At 41.8% G+C, this 22,418-nt stretch overlaps 1 protein-coding gene across 5 annotated transcripts in view; it reads right to left on the bottom strand.

Annotated features, from left to right (window-relative positions):
* LOC120044977 (exportin-7-like) overlaps positions 1-15,159 on the bottom strand; it is a 31,114-nt gene extending 15,955 nt beyond the window's left edge. For 2 of the 5 annotated variants that reach the window (XM_038989761.1, XM_038989764.1), the window contains exons 1-16: positions 15,043-15,159; positions 12,387-12,533; positions 11,924-12,017; positions 11,744-11,825; positions 11,541-11,625; positions 11,372-11,440; positions 11,131-11,235; positions 10,872-11,037; positions 9,872-9,945; positions 9,661-9,780; positions 9,365-9,511; positions 8,982-9,154; positions 8,716-8,909; positions 8,485-8,590; positions 1,898-2,033; positions 30-103 (exon numbers count right to left, since the gene is read on the bottom strand). In XM_038989761.1, the coding sequence (XP_038845689.1) occupies positions 30-103; positions 1,898-2,033; positions 8,485-8,590; positions 8,716-8,909; positions 8,982-9,154; positions 9,365-9,511; positions 9,661-9,780; positions 9,872-9,945; positions 10,872-11,037; positions 11,131-11,235; positions 11,372-11,440; positions 11,541-11,625; positions 11,744-11,825; positions 11,924-12,017; positions 12,387-12,533; positions 15,043-15,093 (1,823 nt within the window). In that variant the 5' untranslated portion in view covers positions 15,094-15,159. Of the gene's footprint in view, positions 1-29; positions 104-1,897; positions 2,034-8,484; positions 8,591-8,715; positions 8,910-8,981; positions 9,155-9,364; positions 9,512-9,660; positions 9,781-9,871; positions 9,946-10,871; positions 11,038-11,130; positions 11,236-11,371; positions 11,441-11,540; positions 11,626-11,743; positions 11,826-11,923; positions 12,018-12,386; positions 12,534-12,894; positions 13,181-15,042 lie in introns of those variants that run through there. The other 3 variants (XM_038989762.1, XM_038989765.1, XM_038989763.1) reach the window with 2 other exon arrangements.
* Between the last annotated feature and the right edge of the window lie 7,259 nt (positions 15,160-22,418).

Below are 22,418 nucleotides of genomic sequence, written 5' to 3'. Positions count from 1 at the left end.
GTCGTAACACAGGAAGTGTTGAAACTCACATTTTTCCAATGAAGACGCTGAGTACCATGGTCTCATCATTCAGCCCCAGAACCTCTGACAGCCGCCGGTACAGCTGTGACACACACACAGACACACGCCATTAACCATTGGAAGATCCCCTGGAGAGAGAGCAACTACACAGTAGGACAACTATGATATAATCACAAACAGTAACAGCTGCCAGCAGCGTAGCACTAGTCATACATCTCCACAGGGTTAAAGACAAACACACACCAATCAGCTCTGCTCTCATCTCCCCAACATTCCACCAAACCCTGAGCTCTGAGGTAAAGTAGTGTGTGAGGAAGAGAGTGAGTGAGATCAAGAGAGTCTGTGTGATAGTGTTAAGTTGAGCAGAGCTGAGGATGGTTTGCCTTAGTATCGGGGGGTTAGGGTAGCAGGTGTCAGAGGGGTGTGTATCTCCTGCAGGTCTGGGGTGTTCTTTATTCTGACACCTCAGACTCATACGGTCCATCTCACACATACACAACCTGAAATGAGACATTCCAGAACCCTCATCATATTAATTATTCTAGAACTCCTCCCGCCTCCACACCACTTTATATTAATTATTCTAGAACTCCTCCCGCCTCCACCCCACTTTATATTAATTATTCTCGAACTCCTCCCGCCTCCAAACCTCCTCATTAATTATTCTCGAACTCCTCCCACCTCCACCCCACTTTATATTAATTATTCTAGAACTCCTCCCACCTCCACCCCACATTAATTATTCTAGTACTCCCCTGCCTCCACCCCACTTCCATGGAGAATTCTCTGGTTAGCCATGATTCCACCTACATTATCCACCATGTTAACAGTAAAACTGACCATGTCACTAAGAAGGGATAGGGGAGGATAACTATAAGACCAAACCGACACGTTGGGGGAGGGCTGCTCTCGACTGTCACCACTTATCTGAGCTGTTCACATTTCGCAGCCTCTGCCCAGCACAAAGAAAACACACTCAGTCAGTCAGCCCAAGGCTGTGTGTCAGCACTAACACACCCACAGACAAAAGAGCTATTAGTTCAAATATAACATATCTCCCACTAGTTACAGGCAGAGAACGGAATGGAGAGAAATGGAGTCAGTCATGAGAGGAAGGAAGAGAGCATAGCTTTGCTATTGAGAAAGGCCGCCATAGGCAGGCCTGGCTCTCAAGAGAAGATAGGCTTTGTGCACACTGCCCACAAAATGAGGTGGAAACTGAGCTGCACTTCCTAACCTCCTGCCAAATGTATGACCATATTAGAGACACATATTTCCCTCAGATTACACAGACCCACAAAGAATTCGGGGGAAAAAAGCAAATTTTGATAAACTCCCATATCCATTGGGTGAAATACCAGTGTGCCATCACATCAGCAAGATTTGTGACCGGTTGCCACAAGAAAAGGGCAACCAGTGAAAAACAAACACCATGGTAAATACAACCTATATTTATGTTTATTTATTTTCTCTTTTGTACTTTAACTATTTGCACATCATTACAATACTACATAGCCATAGTATGACATTTGAAATGTCTCTATTCCTTTGGAACTTTTGTGAGTGTAATGTTAACTGTTCATTTTGTATTGTTTATTTAACTTTTGTTTATTATCTATTTCACTTGCTTTGGCAATGTAAACATATGTTTCTCATGCCAATAAAGCCCTTTGAATTGAGATAGTAACATAGTTAGTCTTGCTAAGCGAGGAATAGAGAGAGAGAAAGAGTGAGAGAGTTAGTCATGCTTAGAGAGGAACGGAGAGAGATAGAGATAGCTGTGGATCTAAACAAGACAGTATGACATGTGGACTCATCAACATTAAATCATGTTTAAGGTCTGAAACATAACTCTGTGTGTGGTAAAAGTATTTACCTTGGAGGACTTTTGCACCTGGTCTCCGATGTAGATTTTCCTGAACTGTTCAAAGAAGCTGAGCATGGCCAACTCCAACCGCTCATTACCCGCCTGGGCCAGCCGCGAGTCTGTTAGGTTCATCAACTGGAGCACTCTGACACACACACACACACACTTGTGATTGACTCAGCATCAGGGCCCCCGAGTGGCGCAGTGGTCTAAGGCACTGCACCTCAATGCGTCACTACAGACCCTGGTTCGATCCCGGGCTGTATCACAACCGCCTGTGATTGGGAGTCCCACAGGGCGGCGGCACAATTGGCCCAGCGTTGCCCGGGTTAGGCCGTCATTGTAAAATAAGAATTTGTTCTTAACCGACTTGCCTAGTTAAATAAATAAATAAAAATGTAAAAGCATCCTGAGACACACACGATTGACTCATCTGCTGCTGTATCCTGAGGTACATTTACAATAGGACATGTACACTGAGTGTACAAAACATTAGGAACACCTGCTCTTTCCATGACAGACTGACCAGGTGAAAGCTATGATCCTTTATTGATGTCACTTGTTAAATACACTTAAATCAGTGTAGATTAAAGGGAGAATGATTTTTAAACCTTGAGACATGGACTGTGTATGTGTGCAATTCAGAGGATGAATGGGCAAGAAAATAATTTAGGCTGTTCTGAGGGTGCAACTCAATATTAGGAAGGTGTTCATAATGTTTTGTGCACTCAATGTATTAGGCTAGTGGCAAGGCCCCAAAAATGTGGCGATGCCCCTACCCGAGGTATAACAAAACACAACCATGTTTTCCATATCTCTAGGGTCTACTATATGAAATGGATGGTTGTCCAAATATTTTACTAAGAAAGTGGTTAAATTGATAGATATTGTAACACACCCTCTTAACTCACAGTGTAACTATTCTCCAGGTCGTTGCTGTAAATGAGAATGTGTTCAGTCAACTTGGGCCACATAACTCAATATTGCAAGTTGCTAAAATGTTGAATACAAATACGGGGGGGGGGGGGGGGAATCCCACCAACGATTTTGTATCTTTAGCCGGTAGTCTTGCATTTAAGTCAGGGGACCATCACAGATTATCTTTATATTTTGCCTCAAATCCGATATGGCATCCAAAATCCAATATGGCTTCCATTATAACATTTAATGAACGTTAACTTCTTTGGGACTGGGGGGCAGTATTGAGTAGCTTGGATAAAAAGGTGCCCAGAGTAAACTGCCTGCTACTCAGGCCTAAAATCTAGAATATGCATATAGATTGTGTCAATGTAGATTTGGATAGAAAACACTCTGAAGTTTCTAAAACTGTTTGAATGATGTCTGTGAGTATAACAGAACTCACATGGCAGGCAAAAACCTGAGAAAAAATCCAACCAGGAAGTGGGAAATCTGAGGTTTGTAGTTTTTCAAGTCATTGCCTATCGAATATACAGTGTCTATGGGGTCATATTGCACTTCCTAAGGCTTCCACTAGATGTCAACAGTCTTTAGACCCTTGTTTGATGCTTCTACTGTGAAGGAGGGGGGAATGAGAGCTGTTTGAGTCAGGGGTCTGGCAGAGTGAAATGAGCTCAGTCTCGCACACTCCCATGAGAGTTAGCTGCGTTCCATTGCATTTCTACAGACAAAGGAATTCTCCGATTGAAACATTATTGAAGATTTATGATAAAAACATCCTAAAGATTGATTCTATACTTCGTTTGACATATTTCTACGAACTGTAATATGACTTTTCGTCTGAACTTTCGCCTGGACTTGCCCGCGCCTCCCGAGTTTGGATTTGTGTACTAAACGCGCAAACAAAAAGGAGGTATTTGGGCATAAATGGACTTTATCGAACAAAACAAACATTTATTGTGGAACTGGGATTCCTGGGAGTGCATTCTGATGAAGATCATCAAAGGTAAGTGAATATTTATAATGCTATTTCTGACTTCTGTTGACTCCACAACATGGCGGGTATCTGTATGGCTTATTTTTGTGTCTGAGCGCCGTACTCAGATTATTGCATGGTGTGCTTTTTCCGTAAAGTTTTTTTGAAATCTGACACAGCGGTTGCATTAAGGAGAAGTGGATCTAAAATTCCATGCATAACACTTGTATCTTTTAGCAATGTTTATTATGAGTATTTCTGTAAATTGATGTGGCTCTGCAAAATCACCGGATGTTTTGGAACTACTGAACATAACACGCCAATGTAAACAGAGATTTTTGGATATAAATATGAACTTCATGTTACACAATACATGTATGTTTTGTTCGATGAAGTCCTATGAGTGTCATCTGATGACGATCATCAAAGGTTAGTGATTAATTTTATCTCTATTTCTGCTTTTTGTGACTCCTCTCTTTGGCTGGAAAAATGGCGTTTTTTTCAGTGTGTTTTTCTGTGACTAGGTGCTGACCTAACATAATCGTTTGGTGTGCTTTCGTCGTAAAGCCTTTTTGAAATTGGACACTGTGGCTGGATTTACAAGCTCATCTTTAAAAGGGTGTAAAATACTTGTATGTTTGAGGAATTTTAATTATGGGATTTCTGTTGTTTTGAATTTGGCGCCCTGCAATTTCACTGGCTGTTGGCGAGGTGGGACGCTACCGTCCCGAATATCCCAGAGAGGATAAAAATCACCTATAAATATTAATTTTGTAAATGAGAGGCATTTTTTCAGAATTGTGTACAACACTTATGCCTGTAATGTCTGTGAAAGGGATGTCAAACACAGACTTACCTTTAGAGCTTTCCAACGATTAACTGGCCTGTGGGTGGATTTTCTTTATGTTTAATGTGGTAAAAAGCCCTGCAGGTCACGTCCTACGTATTTCTTTATATTCCATTGGAAGTCAGGTCGGAAGATAATTTGGCCAATATTAAGTGTGGGTGGTTGGCATTGATTATGTACTGGGGCATGCCCAGCAGGAGATGGAGAGTGACAGAACCTGTGAGGGTGTCCTCAGGTTACTTAGACGTTAGAGTGTAGCTAGGTCATAGACTATTAATAAGAAGCGTTGGTTGAGGGACATAGCACAGCTCTAAACACATTGACTTTTGAAGTTGATCCCTGAGCTGGTGCACAAAGCATGGTGCACAAAGACCACCATCTCACATTCAATTCCCAGCCACCATAAACGATCACATAAAGCAAGTTACACCATCCTAAGGAGCCTCTTGTTTGCCTTAAAGGCATCTTTCTGCAGTTTCTCAGACCAATGCATGAGTTAAGTTAATGCTTTAAGTAGCCCTATATTTCTGTTATTACGGTCCTCTCCCTCTGTTAGAAGTGCACCTGCACAGAAGTTTTAGTCTCTGTTGTACCGGGCCAGAGTGTAATACCGCGCTGATATTGTGAAGTAAACTGCTAAACTGGAACCTAGTTGTGTCATTTGGAGACCACATTGGTTTCAGAAGATGGCTAATAAATACAAAATGTGCCACCTCGCTTTGACGAGAAGAGGTCGTATGCGAGTTGGAAAAATTTACTTGGAATCTGGATACGGGTTACCAATCTGGACAAGAAAAAGCAAGCACTTGCAGTGGTATTATTGCTCGAGGGAAGAGCAAGAGATACAGCACTGGAAATATCCGCGGAGGATTTGACCCAGGATGACGGAATGGGAACTTTGATCAGAGCACTGGATTCTGTGTTTCTTAAAGAGCAAAACTGTGCCTACGAAGCGTATTTGAACTTTGACAGAGTTACGAGAGACATTTCAGTTGCAATGGAGGACTACGTAATTGATTTTGAACATGGGTACTAGAGGTCGACCGATTTATCGGCATGGCCGATTAATTAGGGCCGATTTCAAGTTTTCATAACAAAATCGGTAATCTGCCTTTTTGGATGCCGATTACGGCCGATTACATTGCAATCCACAAGGAAACTGCTTGGCAGGCTGACCACCTGTTACGCGAGTGCAGTGTCAAAAGGACCTTGTGGCTGCAAGGTGCCAAGGTAAGTTGCTAGCTAGCATTAAACTTATCTTCACATAACTACACATGGTTGATGATATTACTAGGTTAACTAGCTTGTCCTGCGTTGCATATAATCAATGCGGTGCCTGTTAATTGATCATCGAATTACAGCCTACTTCAACTTCACCAAACGGGTGATGATTTCGCATTCGCGAAAAAAGCACAATCGTTGCACAAATGTACCTAACCATAAACATCAATGGCTTTCTTAAAATCAATACACAGAAGTATATTTTTTTTAACCTGCATATTTAGTTAAAATAAATGCATGTTAGCAGGCAATATTAACTAGCAAAATTGTGTCACTTCTCCTGCGTTCAGTGCAAGCAGAGTCAGGGTTAATGCAGCAGTTTGGGCTGCCTGGATCGTTGCAAACTGTTTGAAGACCATTTCTTCCTAACAAAGACCGCAATTCATTTGCCAGAATTTTACATACTTATGACATAACATTGAAGGTTGTGCAATGTAACAGCAATATTTAGACTTAGGGTTGCCACCCGTTCGATATAATACGTTACGGTTCCGTATTTCACTGAAAGAATAAACGTTTCGTCATATTAATGACCAAAGGCTCGTATTTCTGTGTGTTTATTATAATCAAGTCTATGATTTGATATTTGATAGAGCAGTCTGGCTGAGCTGTGGTAGACAGCAGCAGGCTCGTAAGCATTCATTCAAACAGTACTTTACTGCGTTTGCCAGCAGCTCTTAGCAATGCTTGAAGCACAGCGCTGTTTATGACTTCAAGCCTATCAAATCCCGAGATTAGGCTGGTAATACTAAAGTGCCAATAAGAACATCCAATAGTCAAAGGTATATGAAATACAAACTGTATAGAGAGAAATAGTCGACGCATCATAATTCCTATAATAACTACAACCTAAAACTTCTTAACTGGGAACATTGAAGACTCATGTTAAAAGGAACCACCAGCTTTCATATGTTCTCATGTTCTGAGCAAGGAACTTAAACGCTTTTTTTTTTACATGGCACATCTTGCATTTTTACTTTCTTCTCCAACACTGTTTTAGCATTATTTAAACCAAATTGAACATGTTAGATTATTTATTTGAAACTAAATAGATTTTATTTATGTATTATATTAAGTTAAAATAAAAGTGTTCATTGTTCCTTCAGTATTGTTGTAATTGTCATTACTACAAATAAATTAAATGCAAAAACAAATTTTAAAAATTGGCTTATTTTGGTCCTTCAATAATCGGTATCGATACCGATTATTGAAGGACCAAAATAAGCCATCGATACCGGCGTAGAAAAATCATAATCGGTCGACCTCTAATCAGCATGTGGGTTCGATTACAGGCTTAAAATGGCCAGAAACAAATAACTTTCTTCTGAAACCTGAAAGGCCGCTCAGCAAGGAAGAAGCCACTGCTCCAAAACCGCCATAAAAAAGCCAGACTACGGTTTGCAACTACACATGGGGACAAAGATCGTACTTTTTGGAGAAATGTCCTCTGGTCTGATGAAACAAAAATAGAACTGTTTGGCCATAATGACCATTGTTATGTTTGGAGGAAAAAGGGGGAGGCTTGCAAGCCGAAGAACACCATCCCAACCGTGAAGCACGGGGGTGGCAGCATCATGTTGTGGGGGTGCTTTGCTGCAGGAGGGACTGGTGCACTTCACAAAATAGATGGCATCATGAGGTAGGAAAATTATGTGGATATATTGAAACAACATCTCAAGACATCAGTCAGGAAGTTAAAGCTTGGTCGCAAATGGGTCTTCCAAATGGACAATAACCCCAAGCATACTTCCAAAGTCCTTAAGCCATTTTGCCACAACAACAAAGTCAAGGTATTGGAGTGGCCATCACAAAGCCCTGACCTCAATCCTATAGACAATTTGTGGGCAGAACTGAAAAAGCGTGTGCGAACAAGGAGGCCTACAAACCTGACTCAGTTACACCAGCTCTGTCAGGAGGAATGGGCCAAAACTCACCCAACTTATTGTGGGAAGCTTGTGGAAGGCTACCTGAAACTTTTGACCCAAGTTAAACAATTTAAAGGCAATGCTACCAAATACTAATTGAGTGTATGTAAACTTCTGACCCACTGGGAATGTGATGAAAGCTGAAATAAATCATTCTCTCTACTATTATTCTGACATTTCACATTCTTAAAATGAAGTGGTGATCCTAACTGACCTAAGACTGGGAATTTTTACTTGGATTAAATGTCAGGAATTGTGAAAAACTGAGTTTAAATGTATTTGGCTAAGGTGTATGTAAACTTCCAACTTCAACTGTATATAAATAATGTATTTAATTTATTTTTTGCAAACATTTCTAAAAAACTGTTTTCACTTTGTCATTATGGGGTATTGTGTGTAGAATTATCTCATCAATGTAATACATTATAGACTTATTCTAAAATGTAACAAAATGTGGAAAAGGTGAAGGGGTCTGAATACTTTCCAAATGCCCTGTATGGGAGACATTAGAGATATGGAAAAACATGCTTGTGCTTTGTTATACCTAGGGTATGGGTATCTCAAAAACTAAAGCCCTTTTTGAGGATTGGCCACTAGCCTAATAGGTAGTGGTATTGGTTAGGGTGAGGTTACTTGTTTGTGGACGTACCGACAGACTAGTTCTCCATCCATGGCGTCTTGTTCATCTGTAGAGGCGAAGGACACTCTTCCTCCAATGACCGCCCCGATTATATACACCAACCATGTTAACCTCCCTATAGATATAGAAATATAATTATATAAACCAACCACAACAACCTCCCTGGTAACAAAAACATGTGTTGTTAAAAGCTATATTTTGACATACTTCATTGATTGATTGAGAGGGAAAGAGACGTACCCTCCTGGACAGTGATGTCGATGGCACTAGAGTTGGTAGACTGCAGTAGTTCCTGGTAGGTCTGTGCTGATTGGTCGAAGAGCTGGACCAATAGGGCACAGGTCTTCTCGTATTCACAGCGACCAATGGTGGAGAGCTGGTCTAACTGCTGCTGGACTAACCCTGCGTCATCTAGAGGGTCCTCTAACCCATCCCTTCACAGACGTGAAAATGATTTCACCGTTTCATAAATGATCTGTGAGAGTGTGTGTGTCTGTGTGTGTTACCTGAGTATGATGCAGACAGACTCGAGGCGTGAGGTGATGTAGGCCTTGGTGACTTCAGGTGTGTATGTCTCTAGCAGGTGAGGCTCGGTGGCTTTAACGTAAGGGACAGACGCTGCCAGGCGCTGCCACAGGCTCAACAGGTAGTGGACAGAGTTAGGGGCAAACTCCCAGTGCTGCAACACACACAATATAAAAGTTATCAGAAAATTGTCATTGTTATCTCAGTAAGGAGAACAAGGTTTTCGGCAGAACGTTAACATCTAACAAGATCATTGAGAGGTATAGAAGGGCAGATTTAAGAAGGACTATTTATGAAATGTCTGTTTACCAAGACACGCACCAATCTGCCTGCAGGGTCTCACACAGACAGACACACATAGTACCTGTAGACTGGTGACAGTGAAGTTGGCTATAAGCCTGATGACTTCTGGGTAGTTTTCTACTTTGACCAGTTCTCCCAGCTGGTAGTTACTTTTCAGTCGCGCCAACAGACGACAAAACTCATGGTAGTTGTTAGGGTCTGAGAGGCTCTAGAACAACAAAGACAGCATTGTTAGTTACTTGTAGCATAAAATGTGTTATCATATAAAATATGATTTCATCCAAAATAAGGGGGGACCAAATTTGAAGGAATAACAGAATTTAAGAGTCTTGTACCATGTAATAGTGTGTGTGTTACCTGTGGGTTCTCTAGTATCCTCTTGACTCCATCCACCAGGTGAGAGAGGAACTTGGCTCGCTCTGCGTTGTTGAACAGAGACCTCCTCACTGATGCTATCTGGACTAGACACGACAACACCTACACACACACAGAGCATTAAACACTACACCCATCATGTACTGAAGTGAACATACAAGCCACACACACTCACACACTCCGCTTTACTCACCAACGGGGAGAGGGAGGGAGGGATGGAATGATACAAATCAAAAAAGAGCTGGAGAGTGGAGGAATCCAAAAATGCTGTGAGAGAAAGAGAGAGACAGATTAGGTTAGTACACAGTAAGAGGCAGTATTGGGATTAGTTACTTGAAAAAAGTAATACATATTTCTAGTTACTTTACAATATTACTTTGTTTGGAAAGTAATGTTATACTACTTTGAGTTACTTTCATTTAAAAAATCTCACCGGTTGTTTGAATGTCGGAGGGAGCAAAGCGAACCGGGTGCGCTCTACCAAAGACAGGCTACTTATTAACTCAGGTTTGATCACTCGATTCTCCTTTCATCTGTGGCGATGCTTTCCTGTGCTAGTCTACAAGTGCTGCACTATCATATGAGCTGCTTAATTAGCCATATGTACTGTAAGCCAAACATCTGTACAGATTTCCTATCTTTTCATTCAAAATCTTTCTCTTGAGCCACCAGTTCTGGTTATAGACCGCACGTACACTGACAGAGATGTATAGAGGGCACACTCGCCACTAGACGGGAAAACCTTCTATAGGCTTTGCTATCCCAGAAACGATAAATGGCAAAGATCAGAGGTGCTCCCTCAATACTTTACTACATTTACTACAAACCTGAAGTTGACCAAGACGCAGGTTACTGTGTTATGTACAAAATGCCAGTGAACTGCTGATATATTGAGGTGGCATGTTGTATATCATAATGTAATAGTGAAACTTACTCCGTTCGCTTGAGAATTAAATGAGGAAACAAGTCGAGATCAGATCATGGAAACACGCAGCCGGTAGAGATATGACTCTGAAAACAACGCTTGCGTTGTTTCCCATTGTAATTGTAATAATATTACCCAATTTGAAAAAGTAACATGTTACTTTACTTCGCTACTCATAAAAGGAATCTGATTACGTAACGCATTACCCCCAACACCAGTAATAGGTGACGCAGTACTGCTATTTTACAGAATTGACAGAATGTGTTACCTGATCTCCAGGAAGTGGGGATCTGAACAGTGCAGAGGTCATCAGAGGACTCGTCTGTAGACGTTCCGATGAAGTCATAGTTCAGACAGTTGTGACTGAGCTTCAGTAGCTGCATCAGTAGACCATGCTGACTCTCATCATTCAGGTTGAGGTTCTTACCCGACGCCTAGACACACACACATTAAGTTCACAAGAACGACTGGAAATGGATGTCAATAGGTATGTCAACACATTAATACAATCCCTCTCACACACACACCTGTTTGAGGAGATTGCAAGACAGGGTGAATATGTCAAAGAGGGACGAGTCTCTGAACGATGACGCAATCTTCCTGTGTTTGGTCAGAGGATGGCTGGTATCTGCCTGTACACACAACAACAAACACATATTTAACACACACAACAACACAACCACCACTTCAGATTAGAGGGGAGACGGGGAAGTAAGAGGAGAGGAGGGAGATGTGGAGGAGAGGAAAGAGGGAGGAGAGGTAGAGTACCTGGTTGATCTCATTGGTCAGTTGGGATAGGATGGTGACTCCTATGATGCAATGTTCTACACTGTCCTGCTGACAGACAGACAAAGAAAGGCAGATTTGATCAGTCCACTACCTACTTCAAGAAAACAAATTATATTGGCTACACACACACACACACACACGTTTGTACCTGTAGGAAGCGTGTGACGTCTGCGATGACGTTTCTGAAGACATAGTCGTCTTTCTGACAGTCGAACCAGCCAAGCTTAGTAATCCTGAAACACACACACACAAAAACACATAGCTTGATGATCCTGGAGGAGACAAAAACAAGGGAGAGAATCACTCACATGGAGGAGAGAGGGATGGAGAGAGGAGCGGAGAGAGGTTTACCTGGAGTACAGCTGGATCAGAGCCTGGGTAACAAACTCTGCCAACTTCGGCCGCGTCGCCAGATAGTTCAGTACATAGTTCCCTGCATGCGCACACACACACACACACACACACACGAGCCTTATGGACTAACTTGTACAGCATGAATATAGACTGGTGGGATGTGTGAGTGAGTCTTACGGATATCGATGCGCTGCTCCAAGGGAAGAGGGTTGCTGGTGCGCGAAACCAGTTTAGACAGACAGGTAGCTGCAAGAAGTTGAGAGTAGGAAGACTGGAGAGAGGGGGAGAGAGAGAAAGAGAGGAAGATGGGAATACAAGCATGGACAGAGATAGACAACACATCAGCTGAGCTAAAATAGCAAGTCATACAGTAAACATTGTCAGTCATTTTTACATTTTAATCATTTAGTTGACGCTCTTATCCAGACCAACTTACGGGAGCAGTTAGGGTTAAGTGCCTTGCTCTAGGGCACATCAAACGATTTTTCACCTAGTCGGCTCAGGGATTCGAACCAGCGACCTTTTGGTTAATGGCCCAAAGCTTTCAACTGCTAGGCTTCCTGCCACCCTTTTTATCAGGTAATATGGTAAATATCAACAGCTTGTTGATATAATGTCAGTGTGTGTGTGTACTACTCACGCTGCCTCTCTCCAGTAGTAGCTGACACTTGCTGAGACAGTCGGGGCTGTTAGTGAACTCCACCAGAGCTTTCTCTGCCTGCAACCTCACCCCAGTCTCTGTTGTCTCGTACAGCTGCTTACACAGGATCTCTAGCTGGGCTAGGCTCTACTCACACACACAGGAGAGAGAGACCTAAGTGAGTAGAGCACCAAAAAACATCCCTCATCAACAGCCAAGATACAGGTGTAGACAGTTGTATTGGGCTGTGACCAATCAGTACGCCACAACGTTGTAGAGCATTCAGACAGAAATAAGAAAGACTATATATAGCCTATTTCGTAAAATAGACATGCCTCGCTCAATTTTTTTCAAAGACAAGAAAGTTTACCAAAATAAACATTCAATAGCACCCTATTGAACATGACCCTTGTTAGATAGAAACACAGGGGCTAAACACCAGCCAGACACAGACCGACGTAGTGGCTATAGGGCAGTGGAGACTGTATGGAAACCACGTGTTTCATACCATTCCATTGACTCCATTCCAGCCATTATTATGAGCCGTCCTCCCCTCAGCAGCCTCTACAGCTTTAGGGAGTGCTTGGGACTGGAAACCACACAGATAGTTAACTTACCCCAATACACAACACTAACATAATACGTTTTAACTAACTCACAAACTTAATCCATCCAGCTAACGGACACTAAATCCACCAGTAACAATGCGGCAGACTATTCACCTCAGCTAGCATTAGTAACACCATTGTTGTAAAGAACTACATAACCACTCATGCATGCACACCCCAGCTAGCCTGACCAACATCATATTGTTTAAAGGACAAGTCAGCAGAATCCCAGAGCCAGTCTGATGCTAGCTACTGATATAGTACAGGATGTACTAGTCTAGGGAGGGCGTTGGATGGCACATGGCTAGGGAGAAGAGGACTGCTAGACATAGATAAGAGCTCAATACTCCAACACTGCTGCTGCTGAGCCTGACGCATAGCCACACACACACCTACTAATATTACTACTACAACAGTCCTGATGCTGTGCAGTACATTTGACTAAGGATTTGGGTGGGCTAGCTAGATCATCATGTCATGCTGATGGTTCCTGAGAACATTGGCAAGAACGAATGTTCTGAGCAGGCCAGCACATAATTTGTGTGTCTGGAGCCTGTTGTGTGTGTCCCGTGCTGTCCATGATGACTTTGCAATAAGAGACAGTTAGGTCACACGGTCAGGCACCCTGACCAGGAAGCGCTGCCTCAGTGCGCGTACATCTGTAGTTATTATTAATAAACTAGATATCCATCTGTCTCTCTCACCACCAGCCTGCTGAGCTAACGTAAAAAATATATATATACTGACACCAAGCATCTCTAAAATAATGTATATAATGCACAGAATTAGCCACCTGGGTGGGGTGAAGACTTCATTTAATCAACACATACATAAAACTGTCTGACTTAACAATTAGCCAGCTACCTACTCACATCAGCAGACGCCGACACTTTCAGTGCCAAGTTGCTATAAACACAAACAGTAGTTACAGAAAGCTTGAGGCAGATATAGTTACTGTTAATCTATCATCTGCTTGATATGACAGTTAGCTGCAAGTGCTAGCTAGCTAACAGTAGCTAGCTAATGTCAGTCAGTTGTACAAAAATGTGCACACGTGACAGCCAGCATCCCAGCTAAGCTATCTTACTTTAGCACATTGGCTGGAAAGACGAAGTTAACGTTAGTTGTTTGGCAAAGTTAATTGTCAGCTGATTAGCTAGCTAATGGTAGCTATATTCTCAGATAGAATGATACCTAGTTATAAATGTGTTATCCATGCCAGATAACGTTATCTAGTAAACTTGCTAGGTGTGTCCGTTTCGGAGTGGCACATTCTTGTTTTGGTTGCAAAATATGCACGGTAGGGTTTAATAAGTATAATAACGACAACACCGTCCACGAGCCAGGTTCCAAGCTAGCTACATGTCAGCTCACAAAAAAAACGAAGAGGGTCGCGCGGGAGAATGTCATGTTGCTATACCTGTAAACTAGCAAGAGCTAACCTAGCGTGGTAAATTACAAATAGCGGTGCATTTGAACGGTCTGATCAAGCAAGCAAAGCATAATCAATAATTACATTTGATATTAGACCAGATTTCGTTCAGGACGCGAAGGATGAAGTATGAAAGTTGCTAACCAATGAATTAGTGCTAGCTAGTTAGCTACTGTCAACTAACTGGCTTGCATTTTCCCCATCCTCTCCTAGCTAGCAGATAGGCCGACCCATTGAACATATATGTTAAAGGTGTTCTTTACTTCGTAAAAAAGGAATGAGATAAAACATAATGACAATGTGGATAGCTGCTACAATCAATACACTCGCCCAGTAGAAACAGTCCTAGCTAGTTAACAGTTAGCCATGTTTCATAAACACCAATGTTTTGTTTTCGGTCCGCATCTTTAAACGGCGAAAGCTACACGATGACAGGCCACAAGTCAACACTGCAGCTCGCATCCTAGCTACACATATCGCACATAACCTGTACCATGACCGCTTTATGGATGCATTCACTCTCTATATATTAAATAACGCATCGAAATATCTATTACAGCTCATTCAAAGGCTTATTGAGGATTGATATATTACAAAAACATAAAGCTGTGGTTACCTGCACATGATCCGCCATTTTGCTCCATTCATGCTCCTCTCTCACTCCCATTGAACTATCTCACTCCCCCTGACAAAGTGAATGAGCGCAGATTTTCACATTCAGAAAGCATTTACGCTCGCGCAATCGCTGGAAACCCCTTTAGAACCCCGTGCAACTTCACAGAATAAAAAGTGCGTAAAATAAAATACCTCATATAAAGCAAACCCGCTCTTTGTTTACATGGCTCTTAAAAGGAAACTGCTTAATTTTGCTAGTTTCTGTTCTGGAATGGGTTTAATAACAGATGATCCATTAAATTGACCAGATACTCAAGGGGCCGCTCTAACAATGGAAATAAATGTATTAACAAATGGAAGGCAGTCGGGACCATTCTAGTCATTGAGAGGGCAGATACTCATGTGAACAACCTGCACAACTCCGATATAAAGTGTTTTTTTAAATCAAAGTTGCCAGGATGTCACGTGTCCTACTTATATCAGTACTCTCATAACAACCTTAGTATTACGAAACTTTTATTCGATCAAATAAGCCACACGTAGCAAACAAGACATGTAATTGTTTGTTGACCAAATTCGACAGTCTCGTTGACCTCCATACAAAAACTCCTCGCTCGGCAAGATAAGATAACTTTAAAAAACGCCACCTGCTGGAGAAGACAGATTTTGGGCACAGTTAACCCTCTCGCTTTGCCTCTTCCTCTGGTTTAATCAAATACAGTAAAAAATGTTTATGAATTGTTTATGTTTATGAATGGCACTCCATGCTAAATAGTAGCTAAATAGACTCAGGTGAAGTATTCCAGTCTTATTTGTCTGCTTTGGGGATTGGGGACATAAATATAGTAAATCTTTGTTTCTTTAATAATGCTTTGTTTCACAGTCAAGTGGAGCACATTAGCCCACTGAGGGAGCCAACGGAAGTCTTCAGGTCTCAGGCACAGCATGGTCTCAAACTACCTACATTACACTTCACCCCATTTTGACCTCCTTCTTGCAGATATCTTTCCAAGTTACAGCGCCAATGTGACTGACAGAATTCAAACCTGGCTCCAGAAGAGCGCACAAACCCATTAAACCAACGCAATTCCTCAACTGTCAGGTAAAGTTACTCAATCCAGTATTTCTCCTAGGATTTTTTTCACCGGTGGTGGCAAGGGTACTGGGTCATCTTGGCAGAAATATATACACTACTGTTCAAAAGTTTGGAGTAACTTAGAAATGTCCTTGTTTTTGAAAGAAAAACACATTTTTTGTCCATTAAAATAACATAAAATTGATCAGAAATACAGTGTAGACATTGTTAATGTTGTAAATTACTATTGTAGCTGGAAACGGCAGATTTTTTATGGAATATCTACATAGACATACAGAGGCCCATTATCAGCAACCATCACCCCTGTGTTCCAATGGCATGTTGTGTTAGCTAATCCAAGTTGATAATTTTAAAAGGCTAATTGATCATTAGAAAACCCTTTTGTAATTATGTTAGCACAGCTGAAAAATGTTGTGCTGATTAAAGAAGCAAGTTGAGTATCTGGAGCATCAGCATTTGTGGGTTCGTTGACAGGCTCAAAATGGCCAGAAACAAATAACTTTCTTCTGAAACTCATCACTCTCAGAAAAATAATTGTAGACCTCCACAAATCTGGTTCATCATTGGGAGCAATTTCCAAACGCCTGAAGGTACCATGTTCAGCTGTACAAACAATAGTACGCAAGTATTAACACCATGGGACCACGCAGCCATCATACCGCTCAGGAAAGAGATGCATTCTGTCTCCTAGAGATGAACGTACTTTGGTGCGAAAAGTGCAAATCAATCGCCGAACAACAGCAAAGGACCTTGTGAAGATGCTGGAGGAAACAGGTACAAAAGTATTATATCCACAGTAAAACGAGTCCTATATCGACATAACCTGAAAGGCCGCTCAGCAAGGAAGAAGCCACTGCTCCAAAACCGCCATAAAAAAGCCAGACTACGGTTTGCAACTGCACATGGGGACAAAGATCATACTTTTTGGAAAAATGTCCTCTGGTCTGATGAAAGAAAAATCAAACTGTTTGGTCATAATGACCATTGTTATGTTTGGAGGAAAAAAGGGGAAGCTTGCAAGCCGAAGAACACCATCCCAACCGTGAAGCACGGGGGTGGCAGCATCATGTTGTGGGGGTGCTTTGCTGCAGGAGGGACTGGTGCACTTCACAAAATAGATGGCATCATGAGGGATGAAAATTATGTGAATGCAACATCTCAAGACATCAGTCAGGAAGTTAAAGCATGGTCGCAAATGGACAATGACCCCAAGTATACTTCCAAAGTTGTGGCAAAATGGCTTAAGGACAACAAAGTCAAGGTATTGGAGTGGCCATCACAAAGCCCTGACCTCAATCCCATAGAAAATATGTGGGCAGAACTGAAAAAGCATGTGCGAACAAGGAGGCCTACAAACCTGACTCAGTTACACCAGCTCTGTCAGGAGGAATGGGCCAAAATTCACCTAACTTATTGTGGGAAGCTTGTAAAAGGCTACCCGACACGTTTGACCCAAGTTAAACAATTTAAAGGCAATGCTACCAAATACTAATGGAGGGTATGTAAACTTCTGACCCACTGGGAATGTGATGAAAGAAATTAAAGCTGAAATAAATCATTCTCTCTACTATTATTCTGACATTTCACATTTTTAAAATAAAGTGGTGATCCTAACTGACCTAAGACAGGGAATTTTTACTAGGATAAAATGTCAGGAATTGTGAAATACCGAGTTTAAATGTATTTGGCTAAGGTGTATGTAAACTTCCGACTTCAGCTGTACATACACACACTGCACCGGGAAATGGTACATATACAGTATACCACTGCACTGGGTGATATATACAGTGACTTCAGAAAATGTTCACACCCCTTGACTTTTGTGTTACAAATTGAGATTAAAATGTATTTAATTGTCATTATTCATCAACGATCTACACACAACATTCATGTTAGAATTTTTCTTCAACTTTGACATCTATAACCAATAGTGCAAAAAAGGTATTAGGTGAACAATAGGTAAGTAAAGAAATAAAACAACATTAAAAGACAGGCTATATACAGTAGCAAGGCTATAAAAGTAGCAAGGCTACATACAGACACCGGTTAGTCCGGCTGATTGAGGTAGTATGTACATGTAGATATGGTTAAAGTGACTATGCATATATGATGAACAGAGAGTAGCAGTAGCGTAAAAGAGGGGTTGGCGGGTGGTGGGTGGCGGGACACAATGCAGATAGCCCGGTTAGCCAATGTGCGGGAGCACTGGTTGGTCGGCCCAATTGAGGTAGTATGTACATGAATGTATAGCTAAAGTGATGATGCATATATGATAAACAGAGAGTAGCATCAGTGTAAAAGAGGGGTTGGGGGGGGGCACACAATGCAAATAGTCCGGGTAGCCATTTGATTACCTGTTCCGGAGTCTTATGGCTTGGGGGTGAAAGCTGTTGAGGAGCCTTTTTGTCCTAGACTTGGCACTCCGGTATCGCTTGCCAAGTGTGGCTGGGGTCTTTGACAATTTTTAGGGCCTTCCTCTGACACCGCCTGGTGTAGAGGTCCTGGATGGCAGGCACCTCTACACCAGGCGAACCCACTATCCTGGAGATGCAAGTGTCATGCTTTACCAACTGAGCTACAGACAACCTTCTCTCATCAACTCTCTTTCCAAACTAAACATATAGGAATTTATTAAATAGATGACAGGGAAATAATCTCTCTCTTTCTCTTCATCCCTCGCTCTCTTTTGCCGTTAAGGATTTGTTTACACTCCAAACATCAACAAAACAGATTGTGGAGTGGTGGGTCATTTTAGAGATTCATGGCCTGGGTGGGGTTGATGGACAAGACATACAATACAATATTGGGTAATCCCCCATAATTCTTCAGTGCTGCCTCTGCCCACTGAGGAGAAAGAAAGGTTTTGAATGCCCCTACAAGACCACTATCTCTGTCTCTCCCCTTGTCTAATATCAACGGTAGTCACTTAAAAATACATTCAAAAGAAACAAAACCGTTTCTGTTTCTTTGGTTATTTCCTGTCTGCTTCTGAGACGGTCGCTGTCCATTGACAGGGGGACCTGAACCGACACTGTAGTAGTCACGTGCTACGGCAATTCAGCACCACTGTGATGACAATGGCTGTACCGGAATTCCGCAGTTCAGCACCACAGGACAGTGGACAGTGAACATCTCAAGGTCAGCCACAAACAACTGAGTGAATGGGAGGTACGCCTTGGGCTTGACCAGGAAGTAAGAAACCTACAAGCTTGGAAGGGGAAGGCTCCCGATGAACTCTAGCCTGATTTGGGAATATTTACTTTTCCAACCACACTTTACAATTCTAAATAATAAGGAATAAATTGCCACTAATCTAAAATATAACTATCCATTGTTCTTTTAAAATCCCATCATACAGCCTGCTCTGACTGTATGTTTGGCCCCCATTGTAGGAGACCAGCCATGCTCTGACTGTATATTTGGTGTTAGATGGTTGCTTCTTACTGACCCTATCCTCTGCCTGTCTCCAAAATGTAGGCCTATGTCTACATCATCATAGAAAATACTATTTATGTTTAATAATTTCTATTCCATTTCACAACAACACTGTGAGGTCCAGCTGAGTAAAACCAGGGGCGGAATTAGGCCATCTGGCAAATCTGGAAAATGCCAGATGGGCTGGACCATTTTTTAGTTGGGTAAAAATGGACCAAAAAATTGTAATAATTACATTTTGGGCTGGCCCAGTTTTCTGAGGTAACGCAAAGTCACGTTCAAAGTCAAACGAGGCATTAGCATAGAGACCTACTCCAGCTCATCAGTTAGACAGCCAAGATCACGGATCGTAAAAAATGAAAAGGGTGCCTATACTGTAAACGTAGAAAGAGCACATTCTACTATGTCCTATTTTTGGGGCGGCTAATGGCTTGGTCAAACAGCAAAGTTTTCTTCATGATTCCTGTAAGGAAAGTGTCTGTCCTGCCCCTGTACCTGTTTTGCTGGGGCCTGCTGCTGTAATGAGCGAGCCACTCTCCTCTTCCCCCATGCGCTCTAGAGAAAAATGTGTTCTGATCGTATAACATTTCAAAATGCAATTGCAGGAAAAACACAGTTTTACAAGCTTTGTCCCCTTGTCCCTGTCAAAGTGAGGAGGGCCTCAGCTTTCAATAAGTATAATTTTATTTCTCAACTCTCAATATTTTATTGGATTTTTATTTCATATTCAGCTCAATAGCAACTATTTTACAACCAAGATAGCTTTGAGATATGGAGCGGCGTGGGCACGAAATGTGCACCGGCCATTGTGAGGGCATAGGCCTATATGTCTCATGGGTAGTAGCCTACAACTGCAACAAAAAAATTTAACATTGCATTTACTGTTGGATGAATACATGGCTACTAGCAGTGGGTATTATATTTATAGTTAGCGATCTAGTTGATGTGTTTTGAGTTTCCACTTCCTCAGGTGTTGAACCCCAAATTAATTATCCTATTATATTAGTTAGTGCACATAAAGATGTACAGTACCAGTCAAAATTTTGGACACATCTACTCATTTGTAACGGGGTGAGTGACTGGTTGCCGGGAAGTCAGGCGCAGGAGAGCAGAGATGGGTGATAACAGGAGAACTTTAATATACACCCTGGCCCAAAGGCACAGGCGAGGCAGCACAACCACGGTAACATGAACCGGATTAAACAAAACAAACAAACCTAGGTTTGAAACAAACCTAGCACAAGCCAGCCTGTAGCGTAACACCCTACACAAAGAACAATTCCACACACAGACATGGGGGAAACAGAGGGTAATATACATTTAGTCTGATGAGGGAATGTGAACCAGGTGTGCGGGAAAACAAGACAAAACAAATGGAAAATGAAAGGTGGAGCGGCGATGGCTAGAAGACCGGTGACGTCGACCGCCGAACGCCGCCCAAACAAGGAGAAGGACCGACTTCGGCGGAAGTCGTGACATCATTCAAGGGTTTTTCTTTATTTTTTATTATTTTCTACATTGTAGAATAATAGTGAAGACATCAAAACTATGAAATAACACATATGGAATCATGTAGTAACCAAAAAAGTGTTAAACAAATCAAATATATTTAAATTTTAGATTCTTCAAAGTAGCCACCCTTTGCCTTGATGACAGCTTTGCGCACTCTTGGCATTCTCTCACCCAGCTTCATGCGGTAGTCACCTGGAATGCATTTCAATTAACAGGTTTGCCTTGTTAAAAGTTAATTTGTGGAATTTCTTTCCTTCTTAATGCGTTCGAGCCAATCGGCTGTGTTGTGGCAAGGTTGTCACGGGCTGGTGCCACCCACTGTTATAGTTAATGGCACCAGTGACACCAGGGGAAAATGTTATTCTGGAGCCCTGTAATAGTAATTCACACTTAGGGTAGATGTTGATTCAGGGGAACACTTATGTGGCACTAATTTTAAACAGTGGAGGCTCCTCAGAGGAGGAAGGGAAGGAACATCCTACTCAGTTAATTTCAGAAAAAATTAAATAGTGAAACATGATCCTTTTCAGATAAAACTATACTAAATATATTCACGTCACCAAATTACTGATTACAACACACTGTTTTGCTATGAAGGTCAATAGCCTTCAGTAGCCTCAACAGCACTCTCTGGGTTAGCACCAAGGTGGAGCCGGAGGACAGCTAGTTTCCGTCCTCCTCTGAGAACATTGATTTCAATACAAAACCTAGGAAACTCATGGTCCCCCCCCCCCCCCCCCCATAGACTTACACAGTATTTATGATGACTTCTGGAGGACGTTATTCAACATATCAGAGCTCTTGCGGCATGAACTCACATGTTGTCCACCCAATCAAAGGATCAGAGAATTAATATTGTACTGAAAGCATAACCTACAGCTAACTAGCACTGCAGTGCATAAAATGTGGTGAGTAGTTGACTCAAAGAGAGAGAAAGACAATAATAGTTGAAAAAATTTTAACCAATACATTTCTTTAAAAATTAAGGAGAAGCAGCAGAGCGAGAGAGAGAGCTAGCTATATATATATATATATTTTTTTTTAAACTTTCACTTACTTAATTGGCTAGCTAATGCAGCTAGTTAATTTAGCCTACTCAAACACCCAGCTCAAACAGAGAGGAATGCTGTTTATGTTAGATAGCTGGCTAAGGCTATCCAATACTGGAACTCTTCCAAGTCAAGGTAAACTTTTGGTTTTATAAATGTATTGCCACCGGGGCCTGCCTGTGTAACTGCTAAACTGCTTGCTGTATACTGTACTGCGTGATTGTATCGGGTTTACTAACGCGTTAGTTGTAGTAGCTATGTTGACTATGACATCAGCTAATATGG

The sequence above is a fragment of the Salvelinus namaycush genome, chromosome 3 (genome assembly GCF_016432855.1).
Source record: "Salvelinus namaycush isolate Seneca chromosome 3, SaNama_1.0, whole genome shotgun sequence".
In the NCBI taxonomy this organism is placed as follows: domain Eukaryota; kingdom Metazoa; phylum Chordata; class Actinopteri; order Salmoniformes; family Salmonidae; genus Salvelinus; species Salvelinus namaycush.
This window is presented reverse-complemented; position numbering and strand designations above follow the sequence as displayed.